General features: G+C 43.1%; 1 protein-coding gene across 1 annotated transcript in view; it reads left to right on the top strand.

The window, feature by feature from the left end:
- LOC309555379 (uncharacterized protein) overlaps positions 1 to 23,660 on the top strand; it is a 654,339-nt gene that overhangs the window by 63,360 nt on the left and 567,319 nt on the right. Inside the window, exons 3-4 of the mRNA XM_082257367.1 lie at positions 15,340 to 15,423; positions 20,616 to 20,783. Of these exons, the coding sequence (XP_082113493.1) occupies positions 15,340 to 15,423; positions 20,616 to 20,783 (252 nt within the window). The remainder of the gene's footprint in view (positions 1 to 15,339; positions 15,424 to 20,615; positions 20,784 to 23,660) is intronic.

A 23,660-nucleotide genomic window follows, 5' to 3' on the forward strand; every position in this document is an offset into this window, starting at 1 on the left:
TGAGCGGCTTGGACCGGGTCTGCTTCATGGAGGACGCCCCAACATTCCTCCTGCTCAATGCAGTGAGCAGCAGGCGGGGAGTTGCGTGGATTTCCGCCGGCTGGCCGTCTCCATGACTGTGCATGGTTGGCTGTGTTCAACGGGCACTCCGGCCTTTTGTGCCCAAGCTGTTTGCATCCAAAGCACCGGATGGGTTGCAAATAATCCCTGGAGTTAAAACGGGGTGGCTGGGCATAGCTGTTGGTTGCAGGCAAAGCCGGGGTGCGGTGTGCTGGAGCCTGGTAAATAGTAGTACTGGTGGGTGTTGCTTGTCGGTACTCCACCCTGGCAGGGGCTTTGGGCACATTATCATCCAGCTTACGAGCGTCGGTATATTCATCTGCCAATCGAGCGGCTTCCGGGAAAGTGGAGGGTTTACGGTCCCAGACCCATTCTCTGACCCCGGCAGGTAACTTGTTGAAGCAATGTTCCAACAAAAACACTTGTAAGATCTCCTCCCCAGATACAGCTTGGCATCCTGCCATCCAGTGGGTTGCTGCACAGTGTACTCTGCATGCCCACTCCATATAGGAGTCACTCACTTGCTTGGGGGTCTCTCTGAACCTCCGCCGGTATACTTCTGGCGTTACTGCATACCTGGCCAACAGGGCATCTTTAACGGCCTGGTAATCTATAATTTCCTCCTCCGGGATGGCCCGAAAAGCATCACTGGCCCGGCCGGACAATTTCTCAGAGAGGATGGTGACCCATTCGTCCGTGGGCACCCTGTGTAAGGTACACTGCCTTTCAAAGTCTGCCAAGAATCCATCAATCTCCTCCTCAGATTCCACAAAAGTTTTAAACGCAGCAAAAGGTACCTTCTTTCTTCCCACATTATTATGGGGTACCTCCGCTGCTGCCGCTCCTCTTCCTTGCAGTTGGGCTGTTACCGCTGCTTGCACTCGTTCCACAATGTCAGCTGTAGGGTTGGGGCCAAAATGTGCCAGCCTTATTTGCACTGCCCGGTTAAATTGTATTTCCTCGGGTGTTAAATCCAAGATGCCGGTCACATTAGCTCTCTCCCTTTCTTGTGCTGCATCCATCTCCAACAATTGAGCAATAATCTCTCGTTTCTTTAAATTACCTGCTGGTCGTCCTCTACGTTGCAATAACTTTTTGAGGGTAATCCGTTTCAGCTCCTCATACTGCATCGGTAACTGTTCTGGGCGGTGGGACTCATCCCGTCGCTTGCCACCAATTGTTACGACACCCCAAAGTATGAAAGGGGTTACAGTCGTCTAGGATAATCCACTCCCAAACACCCGGACAGCTATCGACCACTCCAATCCGCCATACATGAAGCACATCAATAATTCCCCCCCAAGTACGAGACAAGGCTCTGTAGTGAGGTTCGATCAAGAGTAACTCTCTTCTCCTTTATTGCAAGAAACACAACACTTATATATACTTTGACAATACCACATGAACAATGACTGTGTAATTACAGCCAGGTGAGCTCATTAACATGCTTATCAATAGTCTCAGACCCTATTAACATACTGTCCTATTTTAGACAAAAGCACTGAGTTAATCAGTAGACATTCTTTAGGAGGGGGCTGCTGGAAACAATCCCCCCCCCTCAATCTGCAGCTAATACACATTGAATTTGCAGACATAGTGACAACCTCTTTAAAGGAATTTGGAGCGTAGCAGCTAAAACATAGGGGAACAAAGGGGGGCTGTACGGGCCGTGGAACAGCCGAACAAACAGACGAAAGGAGGCAGCAACAATATAATACAAAGTCAGATGGTTCTGTCACAGGCACCTTATGGCAAAGAACCCTCTAAGGATCTGAAAAAAATAAATGTTGCTATACATAAAGATGGCCTAGGTTATAAGAAGATTGCCAGGACCCTAAAACTGAGCTGTAGCACAGTGGCCAAGACCGTTCAGTGGTTTAACAGGACAGGTTCCACTCAGAACAGGCCTCACCATGGTCGACCAAAGAGGTTGAGTGCACATACTCAGCGTCCTATCCAGAGGTTGTCTTTGGGAAATAAGTAGATGTATGAGTGCTGCTAGCATTGCTGCAGAGGTTAAAGGGATGGGGGGGGGGGGGGTCAGCCTGTAAGTGCTCAGACCAAACGCTGCCTACTCCATAAAAGTGGTCTGCATGGCTGTCGTCCCAGAAGAAAGCCTCTTCTAAAGATGATGCACAAGAAAGCCCGCAAACAGTTTGCTAAAGACAAGCAGACTAAGGACATGGATTACTGGAACCATGTCCTCCTGTGGTCTGATGAGACCAAGATAAACTTATTTGGTACTGATGGTCTCAAGCGTGTGTGGCAGCCAGGTCAGGAGTACAAAGACAAGTGTGTCTTGCCTACAGTCAAGCATGGTGGTCGGGGCTGCATGAGTGCTGCCAGCACTGGGGAGCTACAGTTCATTGAGGGAACCATGAATGCCAACATGTACTGTGACATACTGAAGAAGAGTATGATCCCCTCCCTTCGGAGACTAGGCCGCAGGGCAGTATTATAACATGATAACGACCCCAAACACACCTCCAAGACAACCATCACCTTGCTAAAGAAGCTGAGGGTAAAGGTGATGGACTGACCAAGCATGTCTCTAGACCTAAACCCTATTGAGCATCTGTAGGGCATCCTCAAACGGAAGGTGGAAGAGCGCAAGGTCTCTAACATCCACCAGCCTTGTGATGTCATCATGGATGAGTGGAAGAGTACTCTGGTGAACATGCCCAAGAGGGTTAAGGCAGTGCTGGAAAATAATGGTGTCCACACAAAATATGGACACTTTGTGCCCAGTTTGGACATTTTTACTTAGGGGTGTACTCACTTTTGTTGCCACCGATTTAGACATTACTGGCTGTGTGTTGAGTTATTTTGAGGGGACGGCAAATGTACACTGTTATACAAGCTGTACACTCACTACTTTACATTGTAGCAAAGTGTCATTTCTTCAGTGTTTTCACATGAAAAGATATAATAAATTATTTACAAAAATATGAGGGGTGTACTCACTTTTGTGAGATACGGTATACACAAAAGTGAGTACACTCATCACATTTTTGTAAATTTATTATATCTTTTCATGTGAAAACACTGAAGAAATTACACTTTGCTACTATGTAAAGTAGTGAGTGTACAGCTTGTATAACAGTGTACATTTGCCGTCCCCTCAAAATAACTCAACACACAGCCATTGATGTCTAAACCGCTGGCAACAAAGGTGAGTACAACCCTAAGTGAACATGTCCAAATTGATCCCAAAGTGTCAATATTTTGTGTGGCCACCATTACTGCCTTAACCCTCTTGGGCATAGAGTTGACCAGAGCTTCACAGATTGCCACTGGAGCCCCCTTCCACTCCTCCATCACAAAATCACAGAGCTGGTGGTAGACCTTGCACTCCTCCACCTTCCATTTGAGGATGCCCCACAGATGCCCAATAGGGTTTAGGTCTGGAGAATGCTTGGCAATTCATCACCTTTACCCTCAGCTTCCTTAGCAAGGCAGTGGTCGTCTTGGAGGCGTGTTTGGGGTCGTTATCATGTTGGAATACTGCCCTATGGCTCAGTCTCTGAAAGGAGTGGATCATGCTCTGCTTCTGTATGTCACAGTGCATATTGGCATTCATGGTTCCCTCAAAGAACTCTAGCTCCCCAGTGCCGGCAGCACTCATGCAGCTCCAGACCATCACACTACCACCACCATGCTTGACTATAGGCAAGACACACTTGTCTTTGTACTCCTCACCTGGTTGCCGCCACACACGCTTGACATCATCTTAACCAAATAAGTTTATCTTGGTCTCATCAGACCACTGGACATGGTTCCAGTAATCAATGTCCTTAGTCTGCTTGTGTTCAGCAAACTGTTTGCAGGCTTTTTTGTGCATCATCTTTAGAAGAGCCATGCAGACCAATTTGATGCAGTGTGCGGCGTTTGGTCTGAGCACTGACAGGCTGACCCCCCACCCCTTCAACCTCTGCAGCAATGCTGGCAGCACTCATACGTCTATTTCCCAAAGACAGCCTCTGGATATGACGCTGAGCACATGCACTCAACTTCTTTGGTCGACCATGGCTAGGCCTGTTCTGAGTGGAACCCGTCCTGTTAAACCACTGTATGCAGCTCAGTTTCAGGGTGTTAGCAATCCTTTTTATAGTCTAGGCAATCTTTATGTAGAGCAACAATTCTTTTTTTCAGATCCTCAGAGAGTTCTTTGACATGAGGTTCCATGTTGAACTTCCAGTGACCAGTATGAGAGAGTGAGAGCAATAACTCCAAATTTAACACACCTGCTCCCCATTCAGACCTGAGACCTTGTAACACTAACGAGTCACATGACATTGAGGATGGAAAATGGCTAATTGGGCCCAATTTGGACATTTTCACTTAGGGGTGTACTCACTTTTGTTGCCAGCAGTTTAGACATTAATGGCTGTGTTGAGTTATTTTGAGGGGACAACAAATTTACACTGTTATACAAGCTGTACACTCACTACTTTACATTGTAGCAAAGTGTCATTTCTTCAGTGTTGTCACATGAAAAGATATAATAAAATATTTACAAAAATGTGAGGGGTGTACTCCAATTTTGTGAGATACAGTGTGTGTGTATCATAGGCTGAGAGATGCAGTCTGGGAAAATTTTGTTATCCGTCTAAATGCAGGTAGGAGGTAGCATTTTCTCCTCTCCCACAGTAAGCATCCATTACTATTTTGCAGCAAGTCACAAGATGATAGATAGAAGCAGGGTCAGAGATATATACACAGTGTGCAGAATATAAAGGCTTACAGGCACCAGGATTTACATAAAGGTAACATCTAGGGTGTAGATTAAGGTCCTGAAAATAGTAATCAGTCCCGGTTCACACTTATGCAATGCGGGAAACCTGCAAATCTACTGTGGGTTCCCGCATCGCATTCCCAGTGCAGGCAGTTCACACTGTCATATGCGAATCGCTGGGTGTGTCGATTCAAAGTTAACAACACCCCCAGATCAGTTCACATATCACAGTGTGAACTGACATTCGGACATGAATAGGATCACATAAGTGTGAACCATCATGCGATCTGATTCTGGTGCGGACCCAAAAAAGGGTCCTGTGCGTCTTTGTGCTGCTTTTAGATGCAAAATTAGCCATACTATCTGTATGGCTGAATTTGCATCGCACAGAAATCGCATGTGATTTTCAGAGCAGTGCTCTCCGAATCACATGCGATGTCTGCCATCGCACTAATGTGAAACGAGCCTTATAGATAATGCCTAAACAAAATGGTTCTGGCCTTCTAAGGAAAAGGTGGATGAAGACATTGTTAGGAATATTACTTGATCTCTTTAAGAGGTATTACACTTGCATGTTACTTATCCTATATGCACATTATATGGAAAGAAAAATATGACCTAGATGTTCTTTAACACAGACATTAAAAACTGTTTTAGATTTATACTGTATATAGTATGTCTATCAGTTTTATTTGCAATAGATATGTACCAGATCACACTTTTGCACTTGCCACTTTTGTTTTGCTTCTTTTGTACACTGAAGATTTATTAATTCAATAATTATTCATTTATGCTATTGTTGATCATTACTGTATAGCATAATTCTTAATATAAATACATTGTGGGCACGAATTAATTTTTTTCCCTAGGTTAAGGTTTGTGTTGATTACTTGTCCTTAAAAGAATATGAACTGTTAGCTTTTATGATTTTTATTACAATACATACCTTCTATTAGTATGAGGAAAATGACCTTTAAAATGGTTACTTGTATTTGGTTAGCATTGATCTTGTTGTTTATGTACTGGAAATATGGAAGATGCAGTACCTGAATATTATCTGAATAATTTTTAATATTTGTCATTATTAGCATCTTTATTTGAATAAATGTTAGGAAATAATGGTCACTTCTCTTTCGAATATCTGCCTGGAGTTAAGCGCTAAAATGCAAACTAAAGTGGATATGCATGTATGTTAAATGCAACTAGTTTAAAGGGGGATTTGCACCTCTCCATTAAATTGTATTCTTCTTATGCCCGTTACCCTTTGGCTCCATTCACATCTTGGCGTCCCGTTTCATGGGCAGAATCGCAGCGGAGCCTTATGTTTGTTTATTGAGCATACACATAATCACGTGTCCACCAAATCCTGCAGACTGCAGTCTCTTATAAACTCTGTTTGCATCATCACTTGCCTGCTGCCTGGGCGTTGCTCAGTGATGATGTTGCACACCTGACTATATATATCACCTGTTTGCTTGAAGTCCTTTGCCCTTGTTTTTGTGCTCCAAGATGCATCACTGCTAGCAGTCTTCTGTTCTCCATGTTCCTCTGTGCATGGCCTGGCATGGCTGATGGCTTTCCTGGCTCTCGATTCTGCATCGGCAGATGACCCAGCATCGGCAGACTACCCGCCTCTCGACTCGATCCCGGCTTGGATGACTACCCGCTCTGGACTTGACCCTGGCTGCTCCTGATTTCACTCCTCACTCTTGCTGTGCATTTATTGTTATTGCTCTAATAAACTGCTTTATTTTACTTGCATCTTCATGTGGTCTGGTTTCCTGGCACCCTGACAGTACACAAGGGCTATGAATCCTGACGATGCAGGTGCTTCTACACGCCCAATGCTGGTTTCCAGGCTCGATCAACAAGATCACCTTTTGGGTCGCTTTGCTCAGGTGTTGCAGACATTTTTTTAATGCACAGCACACCTTGCTCCATGTTCTACTAGGCAGGTGGTTACTCCTGCTGCTGATCCTGTTGCCGCTCCTACATTTGGAATCACTGTTACCAGAGGGATGACTGGTTAAGCCCCCCTCCGACAGCGCTATGGTGGTGAACCGAGTTAGTGTCGTGGCTTCCTAAACCAAGTGGACATTTATTTTGAGATGGTTCCTCAGGCATTTCCCTCTGACAGGTCCAAGGTGGGCTTCCTAATCTCGTTGCTCTCGGACAAGGCCTTGGCCTGGGGGAATCCCTTATGGGAGAACAATAATCCTGTGATACTCAATTACCTGAGCTTTGTTGCCTCCTTCTGTAGGGTATTCAATGTGCCTGCTCGCTTTGCCTCTGCTGTTAAGCTGCTCCTGTCCATTCAACAAGGTATACGAACCGTTGCCCAGTATGCCATCGAGTTTCATACCCTGGCATCAGAGGTAGACTGGAATAATGAGGCTCTGGTGGCTGTCTTCTCTCATAGTCTCTCTGATGCATTGAAGGACGAGATTGTGGCCAAGGATCTCCCTGACGAGCTTGAGGCTCTCATTTCTTTCCTGATTTTGATTGATACCAGGCTCAGGGAGAGACCATTGTTTAACGAGCGTCTGCGGAGGCCTCCTACCAGATTGGCTCCTATTTTTTCTTCCCCACCCATTCCTCCCAAGGAGCAATTTCTCTGCTGCTATTACTCTGACCAGCAGGACAATTGGGTTGATCTGCTACCCTGGGCAGAGTTTGCCAGGAACTCTGCTATCAACTCATCTTCTGAAATGTTTCTATTCATGGCCAATTATGGGTTCCAACCCGTTGTGTTGCCTTAGTCATTCTCACCACAGGACATCCTGGCTGGGAAGGATCATCTTCGTATCCTCCATTCCTTTTGGGTGCAGATTCAAGAGTGTTTACGGGTCTCTCTGCACTGTGTCCGAAGCTCCTGGCAGATCGGAGACTTTTATCTGCTCCTTCATACCAGGTTGGGGAGAGGGTGTGGTTGTCAACCAGTATTCACAACCTCAGGGTACCCACTCCTAAACTGGCACCCCGTTTTATTGGGCCTTTTCACATCCTCCGTAAGGTGAATCCCGTGGCCTATGCCCTTGATCTTCCTCTTCACTTTTGAAGCCACTGGTTTGCAATCGCTATACTTCTTCTCTTCCTCGCCCTCATCCCATTCCTGTGGGCAATCATGAGGAGTATGAGGTTAGCAGTATCTTGGATTCTCATCTGATCCAAGGTCTGGTTCAATACCTGGTGCACTGGAAGGGTTATGGTCTTGAGGAGCGCTCCTGGGTTCCCTCCACTGATATTCATGCTCCTTCTCCATGCTTTCCATGCTCGCTTTCCTCAGAAACTGTTTTTTGCTCTGCGGAGGAGGGGCCATTGAGAGGAGGGTACTGTCAAGGTCTTACCTTGCCTTCCTGTTGGCAGCCTTCTTGGACATATGCAGACTGCTGCTATAAACTCTGTTTGTATCATCACTTGCCTGCTGCCTGGGCGTCGCTCAGTGATGATGTTGCACACCTGACTATATATATCACCTGTTGGCTTGCAGTCCTTTGCCCTTGTGTTTTTACTCCAAGGTTCATCACTGCTAGCAGTCTTCTGTTTTCTGAGTTCCTCCGTGCATGACCTGGCTTGGCTGATGACTTTCCTGGCTCTTGATTCTGCATTGGCAGACGACCCAGCATCGGAAGACATCTAGACTCGACCCTGGCTTGGATGACTACCTGCTTCTAGACTCGATCCCAGCTTGGATGACTACACGCTCTGGACTTGACCCCGGCTGTTCCTGATTTCACTCCTTACTCTTGCTGTGCTTTTTATTGTTGTTGCTCTAATAAACAGCTTTATTTTTCTTGTATCTTCGTGTGGTCTGGTTTCTTGGCACCCTGACAGTATTGGGGGGTCACCATGACATTTTTTTTTATCTTAAAGTGATTGTAAAGCCTATTTTTTTTTTTTTTTTCAATCAAAACATGTACTACTTACCTCCTCTGTTGCAGTAGATTTGCACAGAGCAGCCCAGATCCTCCTCTTCTCGGGTCCCTCTTCTGTGACCCTGGCCCCTCCATCCTGGTGAGTGCCTGAGCCGATTCACAGCTCTGTGTGTCTATTCAAACATGGTGCTCTGCCCGGCACCGCTCCCTCTCTCTCCTGATTTTCTAGCTGACTTTGATTGACAGCAGTGACAGCCAATGGCGCCCCTGCTATGTCTCAGCCAATCAGGAGGGAGAATCTTGGATGTCTTAGACACTTGTGGACATCGCTGGACAGAGAGGGACCTCAGGTAAGTATTAGGGGGGCTGAGGGGGGCTGGTGCACACAGAAGGCTTTTTATCCTAATGCAAAGTATTCATTAAGATAAAAAAACCTTCTGCCTTTACAACCACTTTAATGCCGATAATGCATTGAGGTAAAAAAACATTATCCTTTAGAACAGTGGTTCGCAACCTTCCTAATGCTGCGACCCTTTAATACAGTTCCTCATGTTGTGGTGACCCCCAACCATAAAATTATTTTCATTGCTATTTCATAACTGTCATTTTGCTACTGTTATGAATTGTAATGTAAATATCTGATATGCAGGATGTATTTTCATTGTTACAAATTGATGCAGGGGCTGCGGGCATGGTACAAGAGATGCAGGGGCAGCAGGCATGGTGCAGGAGATGCAGGGGCTGCGGGCATGGCGCAGGAGATGCAGGGGCCGCGGGCATGGTTCAGGAGTTTCAGGGGCCGTGGGCATGATGCAGGGGCTGCCGGCATGGTGTAGGAGATGCAGGGGCTGTGGGCATGGTGCAGGAGATGCAGGGGCTGTAGGCATGGTGCAGGAGATGCAGGGGCCGCGGGCATGGTGCAGGATATGCAGGGGCCACGGGCGTGGTGCAGGAGATGCGGGGGCCATGGGCATGATGCAGGGACTGCGGGCATGGTACAAGAGATGCAGGGGCAGCGGGCATGGTGCAGGAGATGCAGGGGCCGCGGTCATGGTGCAGGAGATGCAGGGGCCGCGGGCATGGTGCAGGAGATGCAGGGGCCGTGGGCATGATGCAGGGGCTGCAGGAATGGTGCAGGAGATGCAGGGGCCATGGGCATGATGCAGGGGCTGCGGGTATGGTACAAGAGATGCAGGGGCAGCGGACATGGTGCAGGGGCTGCAGGCATGGTGTAAGAAATGCTCTCCTGGAGAATCTCCTGTACCATGCCCGCAGCACCGCATCTCCTGAGGAAATGCAGGGGCTGCGGAGGGGGTCTCACTTACCTTTTGGTGAGTTGCCTAGCTTTTATAAATGCCGCTGCCCGGCGCCAACACGTACCTGTGCATACGCTGTCTGCCCGAGAATAGCCGACCGTGTGCAGGCTTTCTCGAGCAGCGGCGGCACATGCGCAGTGCACCTGTGGGGCCGGCCACAGCCTTTTTTTTTCTGGTGCCACGGTACGTTCCCTGCCTAAGACCGTCGGAAATATGTGTTTTTCAGATGGTCTTAGGTGACCCCTGTGACCCACAGGTTGAGAACCGCTGCTTTAGAACCACTTTAGTTTCCTGAATTTGTCTTGTAATCATCTCTCTGTAATCTCCTGCACTGTGAAGCTAATACTAGGAGGTAGGGCCAGTACACTTTTCTGCAGTGAACACTTGCTGGCAGAATAGTGATATTATGAGTGTTTTGCTCCTTGTGTTCTGGATAAAACTGTTGTGCTGCTCCAGTGGATGTTTTGCTATACTGTCCAGCAGTAATGCTCAAATCCCAAACCTGTAGGTTTCATTCTATCTATTTCAGCTGTGTACTTGGCTGAAGTTCAGTTTTTCTTCCAGATTAATGATTTTGTTTTAGTTTTTATTACAAACTACTTGGACCCCACAGTTTTTATTTTTATTTTTTCTTTTTTGCTGTCTGTTCCCCGTTATATCTGCATCTTTCTGTTCTCACTAAAACAAAAGTAAAAGAAAATCCAACATTTTTGTTGCTCACCAGAACAGGAATAGCAGGGAAATCTTCCATAAGGTACATTCGTTCTAGTGACCCTGGTGACAACCAGGGTTTCCCTCAATTTTGAGGGATTTCTTCTTGCTTTTTATTTTGGCTATGGGGCAGAAAATAAAAGGAAATCCCCTCAATGGATCATAGATGGCAAAAAAAAAAAGACAAGCTATAACTCTCCCTTACTCTGTTCAAAATGGAATAAAAAGTAGAGGTTTTATAGAGAAAATAAAGTTCTTCATAGCGGAAATGTGTGTAAGGGGAGTTGTAGGAAGAATAGACAAGGAAAGAAGAGAAGAATTGAAAACCATATAGAGGTGCATGCAGGTGAAGCATGTTACCATCTGTGCTCTTACCCTAAGGAAGTCGCGTCTAGTGACACAACGCGTAGTAGGAGCCAGTGATGTCACGCTGATTGAGTCAAATCTCAAACAAGGAAGCCGGGGAGCCGTTCCTTATGGAATATATCATCAAGCACTGACAGGATTTCTATTGTGCATGTATTTTACATCAAATCCTTTGTGCTGCAGGTGAGCGGCCATTGTACACAGAGGTGATTGTTTTTTTGGTGGATGGAATTTGGCACAATGAGTACAATTATCTCTAATAAAGAAGCACTGCACCAATTGTTTTACGTCACTTACAGTATATCACATGAGGAATGAGAATACTGCTAAGAAGCACTTTATTAACTTATGGATATACGGACTACTAATTTGGACTCACTGCTCTTGGTTTTCATCTTTATTTTTTTGTCACTTCATGTTTATTCTTATTTTTATATATTTATTTTGCTATTATGGAATTTTCAAGCACATGTAGCACTACTCCAATGGGAGCTGCTGTGTGTGGGTTCCCCTGGGTTACCATTAGCAACAGTAGAACATTCTGACATGTTTCCAAGTGTTTTTACCTCAGACAAGGACCAGTCCAGTTTCTTTGGTTTTTATGTTTTATTAGTAACCTGGATAGGAGAAGGGATGAGCGGGATACTCCAATTAAACTGAACTATGCACAATAGGCTGGGACGATATAGAAAAATGCTGATTGACGCTGGTTAACGCTGACTGGCGCTGATTAACGCTGTTTGAGCTAGTCAAAGCTAGGCCACTTACTTTACTTTGCCTTTGACTGTGAAAAAGTCATTTTAGCTTCCTAAGGCATTCCTTTCCTGAGGTAGCTGCCCTTTATAGTAGACTGCACTGCTGAGAAACTTCAGGGCCCTTCCTGGCACCCCCTTTACCCCCTAATCTTCAGGGCTTAACAACTTGGCACCCCCTTTACTGTATCACTCTGGGTTAGCTGACTTCTGGATCCCCTTGACCCCTCTGAATGGTCCCCTTTCTTAGACAGACCCCTGGACAGACTCTTAAGTACTCACAATACTGTTTTTCCAGAAGTATTCTGCCCAGCAGCTCCACTTGGTCAGCACACTGGATCCTTCTGCAGCACAGCTCAACCCCTGGTCCCTAGGCCAATTGCCTGGCCTGGGCCACATTACTCACATCAGCAGAAGAAGAGACAGCTGTCCACCTCCTCCTGGGACTTTTTGTTCCCACCAAAAGACGCCCTGTCACATGCTCCCCTCCTATTTATGTCCAATCCCAGGATGCATTGCAAGAATGCCCTCCCACTGAAACTGACATAAAACAGAGTGTGCCACTGGCTAGGCTTCCTCCACTGTCCAATGAGCTCCCTCATTGGCTGCAGTGAGGACACTCCCTCAGACCCAGTGAATCACACTTGGAAACATGCGACAGGCTAACTGACAGATCAGGCCCTCCTGATAAGCAGAACAGGGTCACATATATGTTTTACCTAGCACCTATCTAGGAGGGTGCTACACACAGTTTGATTTTTATGAGCTTACTTTTGATGAGTATTATTTTTATGAAATCGGTATTGTTCCTGAACATGAAGAGGGATAAGTTTGCTTGAGTTGGGTTTTGCTTGAAGGGGATAGATTATCCTTTTAATACACATTTATTTACAACAAATTATAAAATAATATTATTTAAATAGATAATTAAAATGGAAGAAAAGGTTAAAGCCTTGTACACAGGGGCCGAATGTTGGGGGGGTCATCGGCCGGTTCAATAGATACCGGCCGACATTTGGCCTGTGTGTTCTGCAGCTGGTCAGACAAATGGGGCATGACCAAAAAAGGTCTGTTGATGGTGCATGACTGAAAAAGGTCTGCTGATTAGCTCCTGGTTTGGGGGACACCAGAACACTCCAGTTATATATACCCCAAGTGTAAATGTAAATGTAAAAAATAAATATCCATAGCGTAATACTGTATACACTCTTTAATAAAATAATCCTCATAGATTGCTCTTCCATTAAATAAGTAAAACGATGGCTTGTACAACAGCAAAGATGCTGACAAATCGTGGTCATGGTGGACCGAAAGAGACAGAGTCCGTATCTCACCAGGCTCGTAGCGGTACTCCGGAACGTCATTTACGATTTCCGGTTTACATAGGTAAACAAAGTTAGTTGCCATGTAGCCACGTCCCAGTTTTAAATTGCATAATGTATGGCTAGCCTTAGGCAGACCATACACAATGTGAATTTTGAACAAAAATACAAATCAAAAGTAAAATAATTAGCTTTTTGTATCGTTAGTGTGGTATTTGATTTTCGGACGACAGCCGAAATTGACTGATTCAACATGTTGGGGTTTTTTTTGCGAAAATTGGCCAAATTTCATATCATTAATAGGGGAGTTGTATGGTTTGACCTTACAAAATACAACTGCGCATGATTCCCGAAAAGTTTGAACCGGAAGGAAAAGATAGCGAAATAAATAACAACACACAAACGATTATTTGTCCACAACATATAATGAGAATAATGCAGGAAATTCTATAGGTTACAGCAAAGTCTGCTGGGTGCCAACATGCCTGCAAGAAAAGTGGAATAAACACAAATGTATGTGCATGTTTAATGGACCTTTCACACCTTTTAAGCAATGGCAGGAAAAAAATCTAAAAAAAAGCAGCCAATGATGACCTACTGCAGTGTTTTACACCTCGTTCACTGCAGAAAAAAAGGGTACAGCAAGTCTGCTTCATACAGGAGATGCAGACATGTCCGCAAGTAAAGTGGAATAAACACTAATGTCCGTGCATGTTGAATGGACCTTTCTAAATCATGTACTACATAAGAAAAATCAAGTTTTGTGAATTCAGTTGGTATTACAGTAGAGGTGTGGTTAAAAGGTCAAAAAAACATTGCCATCATTTCTTTAATTCTTCTGTTATATATGCAACTTTTTATAGATTTAATTTTAGATTCAATGCAAAAATAAAAACAAAAAAATACATTGCAAAGAAAAAAAAAAAAAAACATTGCATCACTTCCCATATTGGCATAAAAAAATAGTGTTTGGAAGTACGATTTTCGAATCTCATTGATGGTACACTCGCATGCTGTACGTGAGCGCCACTTTTGTTTATCAATCAACGTATTGATCGAAACTCACGTTGTGTATAGCCTGCCTTAGACAGAGGCAGTCAACAAGGGAAGCTGTAATGCTGGGCTTTTTTAGTAGAACCTACATTTTATTAAAACGCGCTGTATTCAGTGTTTTTGTAAAATATTTTATACAAGTAATGAAAAATGATATAAAAGATCAGTTTTTAAATGTGTTAACTTTCAAGTAAGCTAAAAGCAATGTTACTCTCGTAGTTTCCCTGTTTTAAGTTATTGAATGCATTGTCAACAAAGGCAGTCACCATCCTGCATGTCTCCTAACTAATGTGTAATTGGAATATATATTTTTGTAGCCAGTGACCTTGACTGTTTGTAATGGCATCTGAAGCAATTATGTCGTTGATGGTGATGGAGAACGATGGCATAGAGCAGACAGAATTGCATGAATTAGTGTAAACAGTCAGCGTTGCTAAGCAGGATTAGATGACAGTTAGCTTTTTAATGAGGGAAGACACAGAGTAATTAAATGTTGACATACAATTATGAAATATATCAGCTAACAAATCAGCTCAGCAATAAGGGAATAAGAACAGACATTTCTGAGGAAAGGGAGAAAAAATTGTCCCGTGTTCTGTCATCTGAAACTGTTTTTTATGAGTGCAGGGTGAAGGTCAAGGAGGTATCTTAACGCCATCAATCGTTTGGACAGTTACAAATGACCTTTCACTTTCCATAAGACATTCAATATTCGGAATTGGAGTGATACATTTTTCTGAGTTTAGAAAATTGTGAAATTGAAGCCCTTCGTAGCACGCAAGGTGCTGCTATGCTGGAATCTCGTGAATGCTTCATTCACCCGTGCATTCTTTCCCGCTCCCCATTAACAAGGAGCCGCTCTCTTTTACATGTGCTATATGTTTTACTACCAAGATGGCTGCCTTGCTGCTCATACCGAAAGCAGAGAACGTGTTTATAGCTCACATGAAAAATGATGCCATGTATATTTCACCTCCGGAAACTGTTATTGTATATGTTGTTTGTCATATCGAAAAAGAAAGTGGGTTGGCTAGGCGCTTGAATACTGTACATTTATTCTACCTTTGGCAATTAGGTGTGGAAAAGTTGTCATTGGCACATTTCCAGTTGTTTCTATTGAAATGTTTTCTAAAATTTTGTTTTCCGTAGATACATGACAAAGAAAGCAAATGCGAAGTCTTACAGAAGGAACTATTAAAAGCTCAAAACCAGTACTCTGCATGTTATGATGAGGTAATCAATTTTAATTGCCTGTTTTGTATTAACCTTTGCTATTTATTTCCTTACTGCTTGGCAGTGCAAGTACCTAAAATATACATCTATAATTAGGGATCCTGTTGTGATTGTTTATGGTTTCTGTTACCTTTTGTAATGTCTCCATGATGTGTGCCAAACATAAAAACCGTTTTTCCCTTCTGTTTCCAAACAGCCAAAACTGCACATTTTTCTGTTCATAATAATGGGAGCAGAACAGACCAGAAAACCCTTTTTTTCTTCAGTGAAATTTCTTTTTTTTTTATTATGGTTGTATGTGAATGTTTTAACAATGCATGCTTTTATTAGAACAATGGCTTATAGAGCAAAAACATACATGTTGTTGAGACCCTCCATAGGTGGAATCTATTATTTATTGTGACCTAAAATATTTATATATAGCTGAAATATACAATAAATGACCTACTACTTTAGAAATGAAGTATGCATTAAGGGAGACGTTAAAGAAGAACTCTGGTCTAAGTTATATAGTTGGTTCCAAATGAAGAGCTGAATAAAATGCCAAATAAATGAGTACCACCTTTAGGCTCTGTTCACATTTAGGTGTTTTTGAGCGATTTTCTGCTCTAAGCCTAAGCTCTAAAATTGCCCAATAAGAGAGATACCATTCATTTCAATGGCCCCTGTTCACATCTAAGCGTTCTGTCACCTTAAACCAAATGCCCGTCACTCAGAAAAGTACATGAGCTTCTTTTTTGGCAGATTACAGGTATTTTAATGCTTTTCATTGGTCACTTGTCAACTCAAAATGCCTGTACAGAAACGCTGCAAAAAATGCTAGAAAAACGCCTGTAAAAATAGCAACGCCTAGATGTGGACGGAGCCTTAAAGAGAGTTATTGGTTTATACTAATGTTTCCAAACAAAACAAAAGTACAAAAATACTTTATTGTAACATGCATGTTGGTAAACAAAGGTATAGTGCCGGTTCACACTGGTGCGATGCGGGAACCCTGCGAATCCACTGCGTGTTCCCGCATCACACCTGACTTGCAGGCAGTTCACACTGCCATATGCAAACTGCTGGGAGTGTCAATACAAAGTTAATGACAGCCCAGATTAGTTCTCATATCGCAGTGCGAACTGTCAATTCGGACAGGAATCAGATCTCATGGGTGTGAACACCTATGCGATCTGATTCTGGTGCGAACCAAAAAAAAGGGTCCTGCATGAATTTGTTTTGAATTTGATACGTATTCAGCCATAAAATTTGTATGGCTCAATTTTCATCATACAGACATCGCATGAGATTTTCATAGCAGTGTGGTGCGAATCACATGCAATGTCTGACATCGCTATAGTGTGAACCGGCACTTAATGAAATATGACATGAGCTGTATATGCAGCCAGTCATAGAGCCACATGCTCCTCCCTCTTCCCTCAGATAGTATATTGATTGGCCAGCAGACTGTGAGATTTTGCATCTGCAGGAAAAACTACATATCTTGGCTGCTTAAAAGATATCCATATTTATAGGAGCGATGTTGGTCTCTGAATAATCTCACATACGAGGCACAAACTATTTGCCAATCCCCCATGCAGAAAAAATCCAAACAAGCAAAAGAAAAACAATCATTTAGGGACAGCGATAGAAAGAAAACCCAAACGCTGTTGACACTGAGGGTTCTAGTGCTTGCTAGGGTGGCGGTAGGACTGTCAAGGCAGCACTGCAAGGTAAGTATCAGGGGTTAAGGAAAGTAGGGGTATTTACTAAATGATTAAGCTGACATGTCTCTTTAAAGTATATAATTCCTGGTGTAAACCTGACAGCTTTCACCTGGTCAAAAGAAATGGTCAAACACAGAGAAAGGGTGTGGGCCTCGTGCCCTTATTAGTGTGCCTTACATTTTGGGGATCTTAGGCTTTATGTCTTGTGAGCTAGGGTAATATTTCAAGCAGCGTCCTCTAAGGACAGCCATATTCAAGAATCTTATCTTTAAAGTGGATGTAAATTCTCACATACCCAGGGAATGGAACAGCCTCAGATGATACACAGAGATCCAAAAAAAAATCTCTCTACATAAGTTTTACTTGTACATGTGCTGTCCTCAGCTTTCCGTTAATACTGTTTAGAAAGTGCACGTACTGTTAGAATTTTCTCTTTCTGATTGACCTGTGGGAGGGACGTTTGGCCATACACTGTGAGACAGCTGATTGGAGGAAAGGCACCCCCCCCCCCCTCACATCATCAAGAATCATGTAGAGCTGTGAATATTCCAGCTCTCGGCTAATCTACCCACCTGACACAAAATTCAGCCTGGTTTTATCTCAGTTAACGGAGATCTTGTCAGAAGTTATCATGGTGATAACAGAGGAATGGAGCAAGAGAAAGCCACTGAACTTTGAAGAGGGATAAGAAAACACTACTGATGGATGTGCCTAGGTCAAATTTCATGAATCGGGTTTACATTTACATTAACTCTTGACCATACCTTTCCTCCCACTTGTCTGGACACTGAGAAATTACTCTGATTTCTGCTGAGATTGAGCTACCAGGGTATATTTGCTTGAGAGACAGCGTTTCAAGCAATGCCACAGCCACAATAAAGTTATCAAAATTAAAATGCTTCTTCAGTAGTAGGCAGCTCTTTGTATCTATAAATATATAAAAAGTTGCGCTGAAAAGTTCAATATTGTGACAAATGAATGTCCATAAATAAGTCCAAAAACAAACGGTGATGTGTAGAAACAAGAGGTGATCACTTCAAGGCTCCCAATGGTATTATGCTTACCGGAAAGCCAAATTAAATTAGCAGGGACTCAAGGACAGAAATATTGATGCCTTTAACCAATGGAAACACTTGTTGAACTCCCAGAGGATACGGAAGTGTGGTGTTCATAAAATAAAAAGAACGCCATAGCGTAAAACCACACAACACAAAATAGATAAATTAAATATGATGCACTCACATAAAAAAGTGCAATGGTTTTACCTATGAGTAACACCACTAGTGAGTCAAACTCGTGCAGGTACTCCTTACCAAAAACAAAGAAATGTGCTCATCAAATAAAAAAGGATTGCTGACAGGCAAACAAACTTGTGAAATCCACCACCAATCGTAGCGCTTCTTACCAGATCACCAGAAGTAATATGCATAAAATTGATCTGATGTAAGATGTATAACCAAATAGATAGACACCGATAAATGAATCAGGCACATATAGGTACTCCTTACCAAGACGTGAATATAGTGCTCATATGATCCAAAGTTACTGACAGCGGTGGGCGGTGGTGAGGAGGAGTTGGTTTTTGCACCTGTCTTGGAGAGCTGTGAATTTGGGCTGGAGGCTGCAAGAAACAGGATTTAACAAGGACTGTTAAACCTTGGGGGCGAAGACCCAACTATAAACTTCTCTTGGATTTTATACTATGGCGCTCCCCTTGTTTTATATTGGTGACATCCATCTGGGATCAACTTTATGAGTGAAACTTGCGGAGCCAGCAAAATATCTCTACAATTACCTGAACTTATTTATGCGCATTCCCTTTGGAGGTCTGGTAAGAGGCGTTAAGATCGGTGGAGGGTAATTTAATTCTTATCTGTCAGTAACTTTTGGATTATATGAGCACTATATTCACGTCTTGGTAAGGAGTACCTATATGTGCCTGATTCACTTATCGGTGTCTATCTATTTGGCTATACATCTTACATCAGAATCAATTTTATGCATATTACTTCTGGTGATCTGGTAAGAAGCGCTAACATTGGTGGTGGATTTCACAAGTTTGTTTGCCTGTCAGCAATCCTTTTTTATTTGATGAGCACATTTCTTTGTATTTGGTATGGAGTACCTACACAAGTTTGACTCACTAGTGGTGTTACTCATTGGTGAAAGCATTGCACTTTTTTGTGAGAGTGCATCATATTTATTTATCTATTTTGTGTTGTGTGGTTTTACGCTATGGCGCTCTTTCTTTTTATCTTCTGAACACCACACATCCGTATCCTCTGGGAGTTCAACAAGTGTTTCCATTGGTTAAAGGCGTCAAGTTTTCTGTCCTTGATTCCCTGCTAATTTAATTTGGCTTTCTGGTAAGCATAATGCCATTGGGAGCCTTGAAGTGATCACCTCTTGTTTCTACACATCACCGTTTGTTTTTGGACTTAATTATGGACATTCATTTGTCACAATATTGAACTTTTCAGCGCAACTTTTTAATATTTACTTTGTTTTTGGGTGCGGTCACACTTGAAGTTGCTGCCTTTTGTTTTGTTTCCCATTAGCGCGGTTACTACATTTACTTTTTATAGCTCTTTGTATCTTCGGGGGAGCTTTCCCTTCACTTCCCTTCACACATCAAGAAGTCAGCAGAAATCAGAGTGTCCCCCTAAGACAGTTGTCACTGGAATAGGTGTTCACTTTGTAAGGTTTCCTCTCTATTTTGTTTCGGAGGCAACTGTAACAATTTGGATTTTCCTATCACTTTTTTTTCCGCAATGACAAAGGTCACCAGCAGAAATACAGAGGGGGCATCTTCCTAGCAGGCAGGGATACAGACAGCAATAAAAACTTGATATGGGCTTTAACTCCTCCTAAGATGGCCACGCACAGGCTACTTTTCTGCCAGTTGCCGATGAACCAGCTGAAATTCCATGCATGGGTGGCCCTGTTGGCACCACTCTGCATAACATCCTTTGATTTAAGAATCAAAAGAGCTGGGTGGAAAACTGGCGGCTAAAAAGTGATTGCAGGCAGTCAGTTGCAGCCACTGTTTGCGTATTCTGATATCCTCAGGTGGCGGCTGCCAGAATACAGTACTTCTGCTGTACTTTAGAAATACTTTAAGAATACACCTGCTTCACTGATATGGAATGAAATGTGACTGTAGAAGGCTCTAAATGCAAAAATGCAGACAGGCCGCGATAGTATTGATTTAAAAAAATAAAAAAAATGTCCCTATATGCAGTGTGTTTTGTTTAAGCTAGCTGCATATAGCATTGACCCAAGCAAACAGCTTTTGAGGCAGTGTCTTGTAAACTGATTAAGTCTATGTGCATGCTTGTTGTGAATATTCAAAAGACAAGCAGCCTTTTGCTTCAATTAGCTGCATTTCCTATGGAGCAATAAGCTCTACATTGGGGGAACATATTGTGAAGTTGGGACAGCAGTGTTTGAAATGAACCTTGTATTTATCTGTTTTACATCCAGCTGCTCCACCGGGAGAAACTTTTACATAAATTTAAGGAAGAAAATATTCAGCTGACAGAGCAAATCATGCAGCAGTCCCAGGACATTTCCAAGATGAGTGAAGAAAGGAAGAGGCTGGAGCTAAAACTGGCAGTTGTCACCGAGAGACATAAAACTGCACAACAAGAGGTGTGTGTGTGCATGTGTTACAATACATTTTGCTGTCTTCTTCCTAGAGTGCCTTCTCTTGTCAATTACATGTTTAGAGAATATAACGAGGCATGTCATTTACTTTATTGTAACCCCTGCTCTCCACAAATGACAACCATGTATGCGTCATTACTTTTAAAAGTAATGTAACTCATTTTTCTTTTGTGCTATTTTTCCTCTGTCTGTTGCTAGACTGGTCTTTGATAAAAAAAAAAAAAAAAAGAAAATAAGATATGCTTAATGGGAGAAGGCAAATGCTGTTAAGGCATTGTGCTGGGATATGTAATTTAAATGCTGGCACACAGATGTATCCTATTATTTAAAAATACGTATTCGGATATTTTGATGATCTACCCTTCACTTGCTGTGCACGTCAACTACTCTGAGGGTTAAAAGCAGAGCCATGAATAGAAAGCTAAAATAACAAAACCAACGTTTGCTGCAAAATTCAACTTTAATCCAGAGTTTTTCCTGACAGCTATTTTTTGTGCCATTAGATGTCCTCAGTCTGATGGTCAGCATCATTCAATCCCCTTCCTCTAAACTTGCGTCATCCTAGACCTGCCCCAGCTTGTGACTGGACAGTGAAAAGAGAAACAGCACAGTGATGAGTTTGTCTCACTGTCACACTGCTCTCTGCTCATATTCACATAATCCTTCTCAGTTCCTGAATTGATTGGTCCTATGTATTGCTTATGTCACTCACACCCCAGACATGCGGTATAGGGGAACTGCAAGAGGCTAATTCCAAGTCAAATGTAATAACCTATAGTGCATCTAAAATAAAATGCATTCAATAATGTTTTAATGATTAAAGACCTGCATTATTTGTGCCTTTTATACCTGCCTAGGGTTACACTTTAAGACTTTAGTATAGTCCTGTGTCAGCTGTCCCCCGCAAGATTTGCTGATGTTTACAGTTAGAGCCGGTTCACACTACCACGAAGGAGCGACTTTTTAGCGCGACTTTAGCGCGACTTTAGCGCTACTTTGAAGATACTTAAATGATAGGCAAGTTTGTCTGTGGGGAATGCCTGGTTAATCTTTTTCTTCTTCCTGGAAAGTCTGATCACAGTCGCTTGAAAATAGATAAGGACCCGACTTAGAGGAGACTCCCATTGAAGTCTATGTGCACAAGTCGGATAGAGGTCGCCTTGAAGTAGTACAGGAACCTTTTCTGAAGTCGGAGCGACTTCAGTAGTGCATATTAAGACGGCTCTCATTCATTTACATTGAATTTGTAATGACAAGCGACTTGGGGCGACTTGAGGTGGCACAAGTCGCGTCCTAAGTCGGAGTAGTGTAAACCGGGTCTCATGCATCTTGCACAGACTATTGTAGGATTGTGCTGCTAACTATTGTGTCATACTACATTCAGGCTCAGTGTGACTACCTTTAAAGAGGTTGTAAACCTCAGAATTTAAAAAAAAACAAACAAACACCTGAAAGAAAAACACATAATGAGCGAGTATGCATGGCATACTCGCTCATTTTGAAATACTTACCTTAGAACGAAGCCCCCACAGTGCCGACCGCTTACCTGTCTCATGGGCGACATGTTCTGTCGCCCTTCTTCCGGGTTTGCGGCATCCGGCCATCTGATTGGCTGGAGCCGCGATGACGTCACTCCCGTGCATGCGCGCGGGGGGCGACGGTAACGGCACGGGGCTCTGAAGGAACGGCACGAGCAGCCGTTCCTTCAGAGCACTTGCGCCAGTTATGTCACTGGCTGCATGCAAAGTAAATATCTCCTAAACGGTACATGTTTAGGAGATATTTACAGTACCTATAGGTAAGCCTTAATATAGGTTTATTAAAAAAGAATAGCGCACACATGCAAAAGAAATGACTCTCAAATATGGAGACAATCTTTAAATAAAAATGGGGATTTAGTCCCACCATATGGCCATATCGTGCTCAAGCCCACCACTACGTCAAAGTACCCCATTATCAGTGTGCTGGATTCACCCCTTTTTTATGGATAGTGTAGGACCCACTGATAATGGGGTACTTTGACGTAGTGGTGGGCTTGAGCACAATATGGCCATATGGTGGGACTAAATCCCCATTTTTATTTAAAGATTGTCTCCATATTTGATAGTCATTTCTTTTGCATGTGTGCGCTATTCTTTTTTAATATACACGTCGCTTGGTTCATAGCTGCACCGACTTTAGATATACATGTTCAGGGTTTGCTCCCCCAATTTTTCCTTGTTTATTACTTAATATAGGTTTACCTATAAGTACAAGTTGCAGAGGAGGGTTTACTTCCTCTTTAAGTGTAGCTCAAATTTCATCTTTTTTTTTTCTGGAGCTTTTAAGAGTATTGAAGGGTTAAAACCTCTCTCAGATTTTTATTGATATGTGTTGCTACTCAAAAGTGGCATATAGCACTAAAACCCAACAGAGGCTATAACTCCTACCAGCACTACTAAAACAACTGTATTCTTAATGCTGCATACAACCCCGTGGGAGAGATTTCTTTTCACTTCTTGTTTTCGTGACCACCATCACTTTGAGGGCGACAGAGGAAAGTCTTTTTCCACAGGAATATGGACAACAATTGAACCTTTCCCATTCTTTAAAAAAATGGGTGGGGCTCTAATTCAAAGGGGCTTTCAGTCACACGTTATCTATACTTAAATCTACTCCCACTCTAGCCTGTTCTATCTACCCTGTAAAGAAAAGACCTGTATGCTTACATATTTTCCGAGGGTGCTCTGATCCGGTCAAATGATCGAGTCCCAGCGCCAGCTTCAGTGAGAAGATGAGAACCCCAACAATGCTACAGAGCCAGGGGCAATGACATCACCCATATGCTTATTATGTGGCATCTGTTGGCTGTCTTTCCTCTAC

Source organism: Pelophylax lessonae, assembly GCF_965119305.1.
Source record: "Pelophylax lessonae genome assembly, chromosome: 5".
NCBI classification, from domain to species: domain Eukaryota; kingdom Metazoa; phylum Chordata; class Amphibia; order Anura; family Ranidae; genus Pelophylax; species Pelophylax lessonae.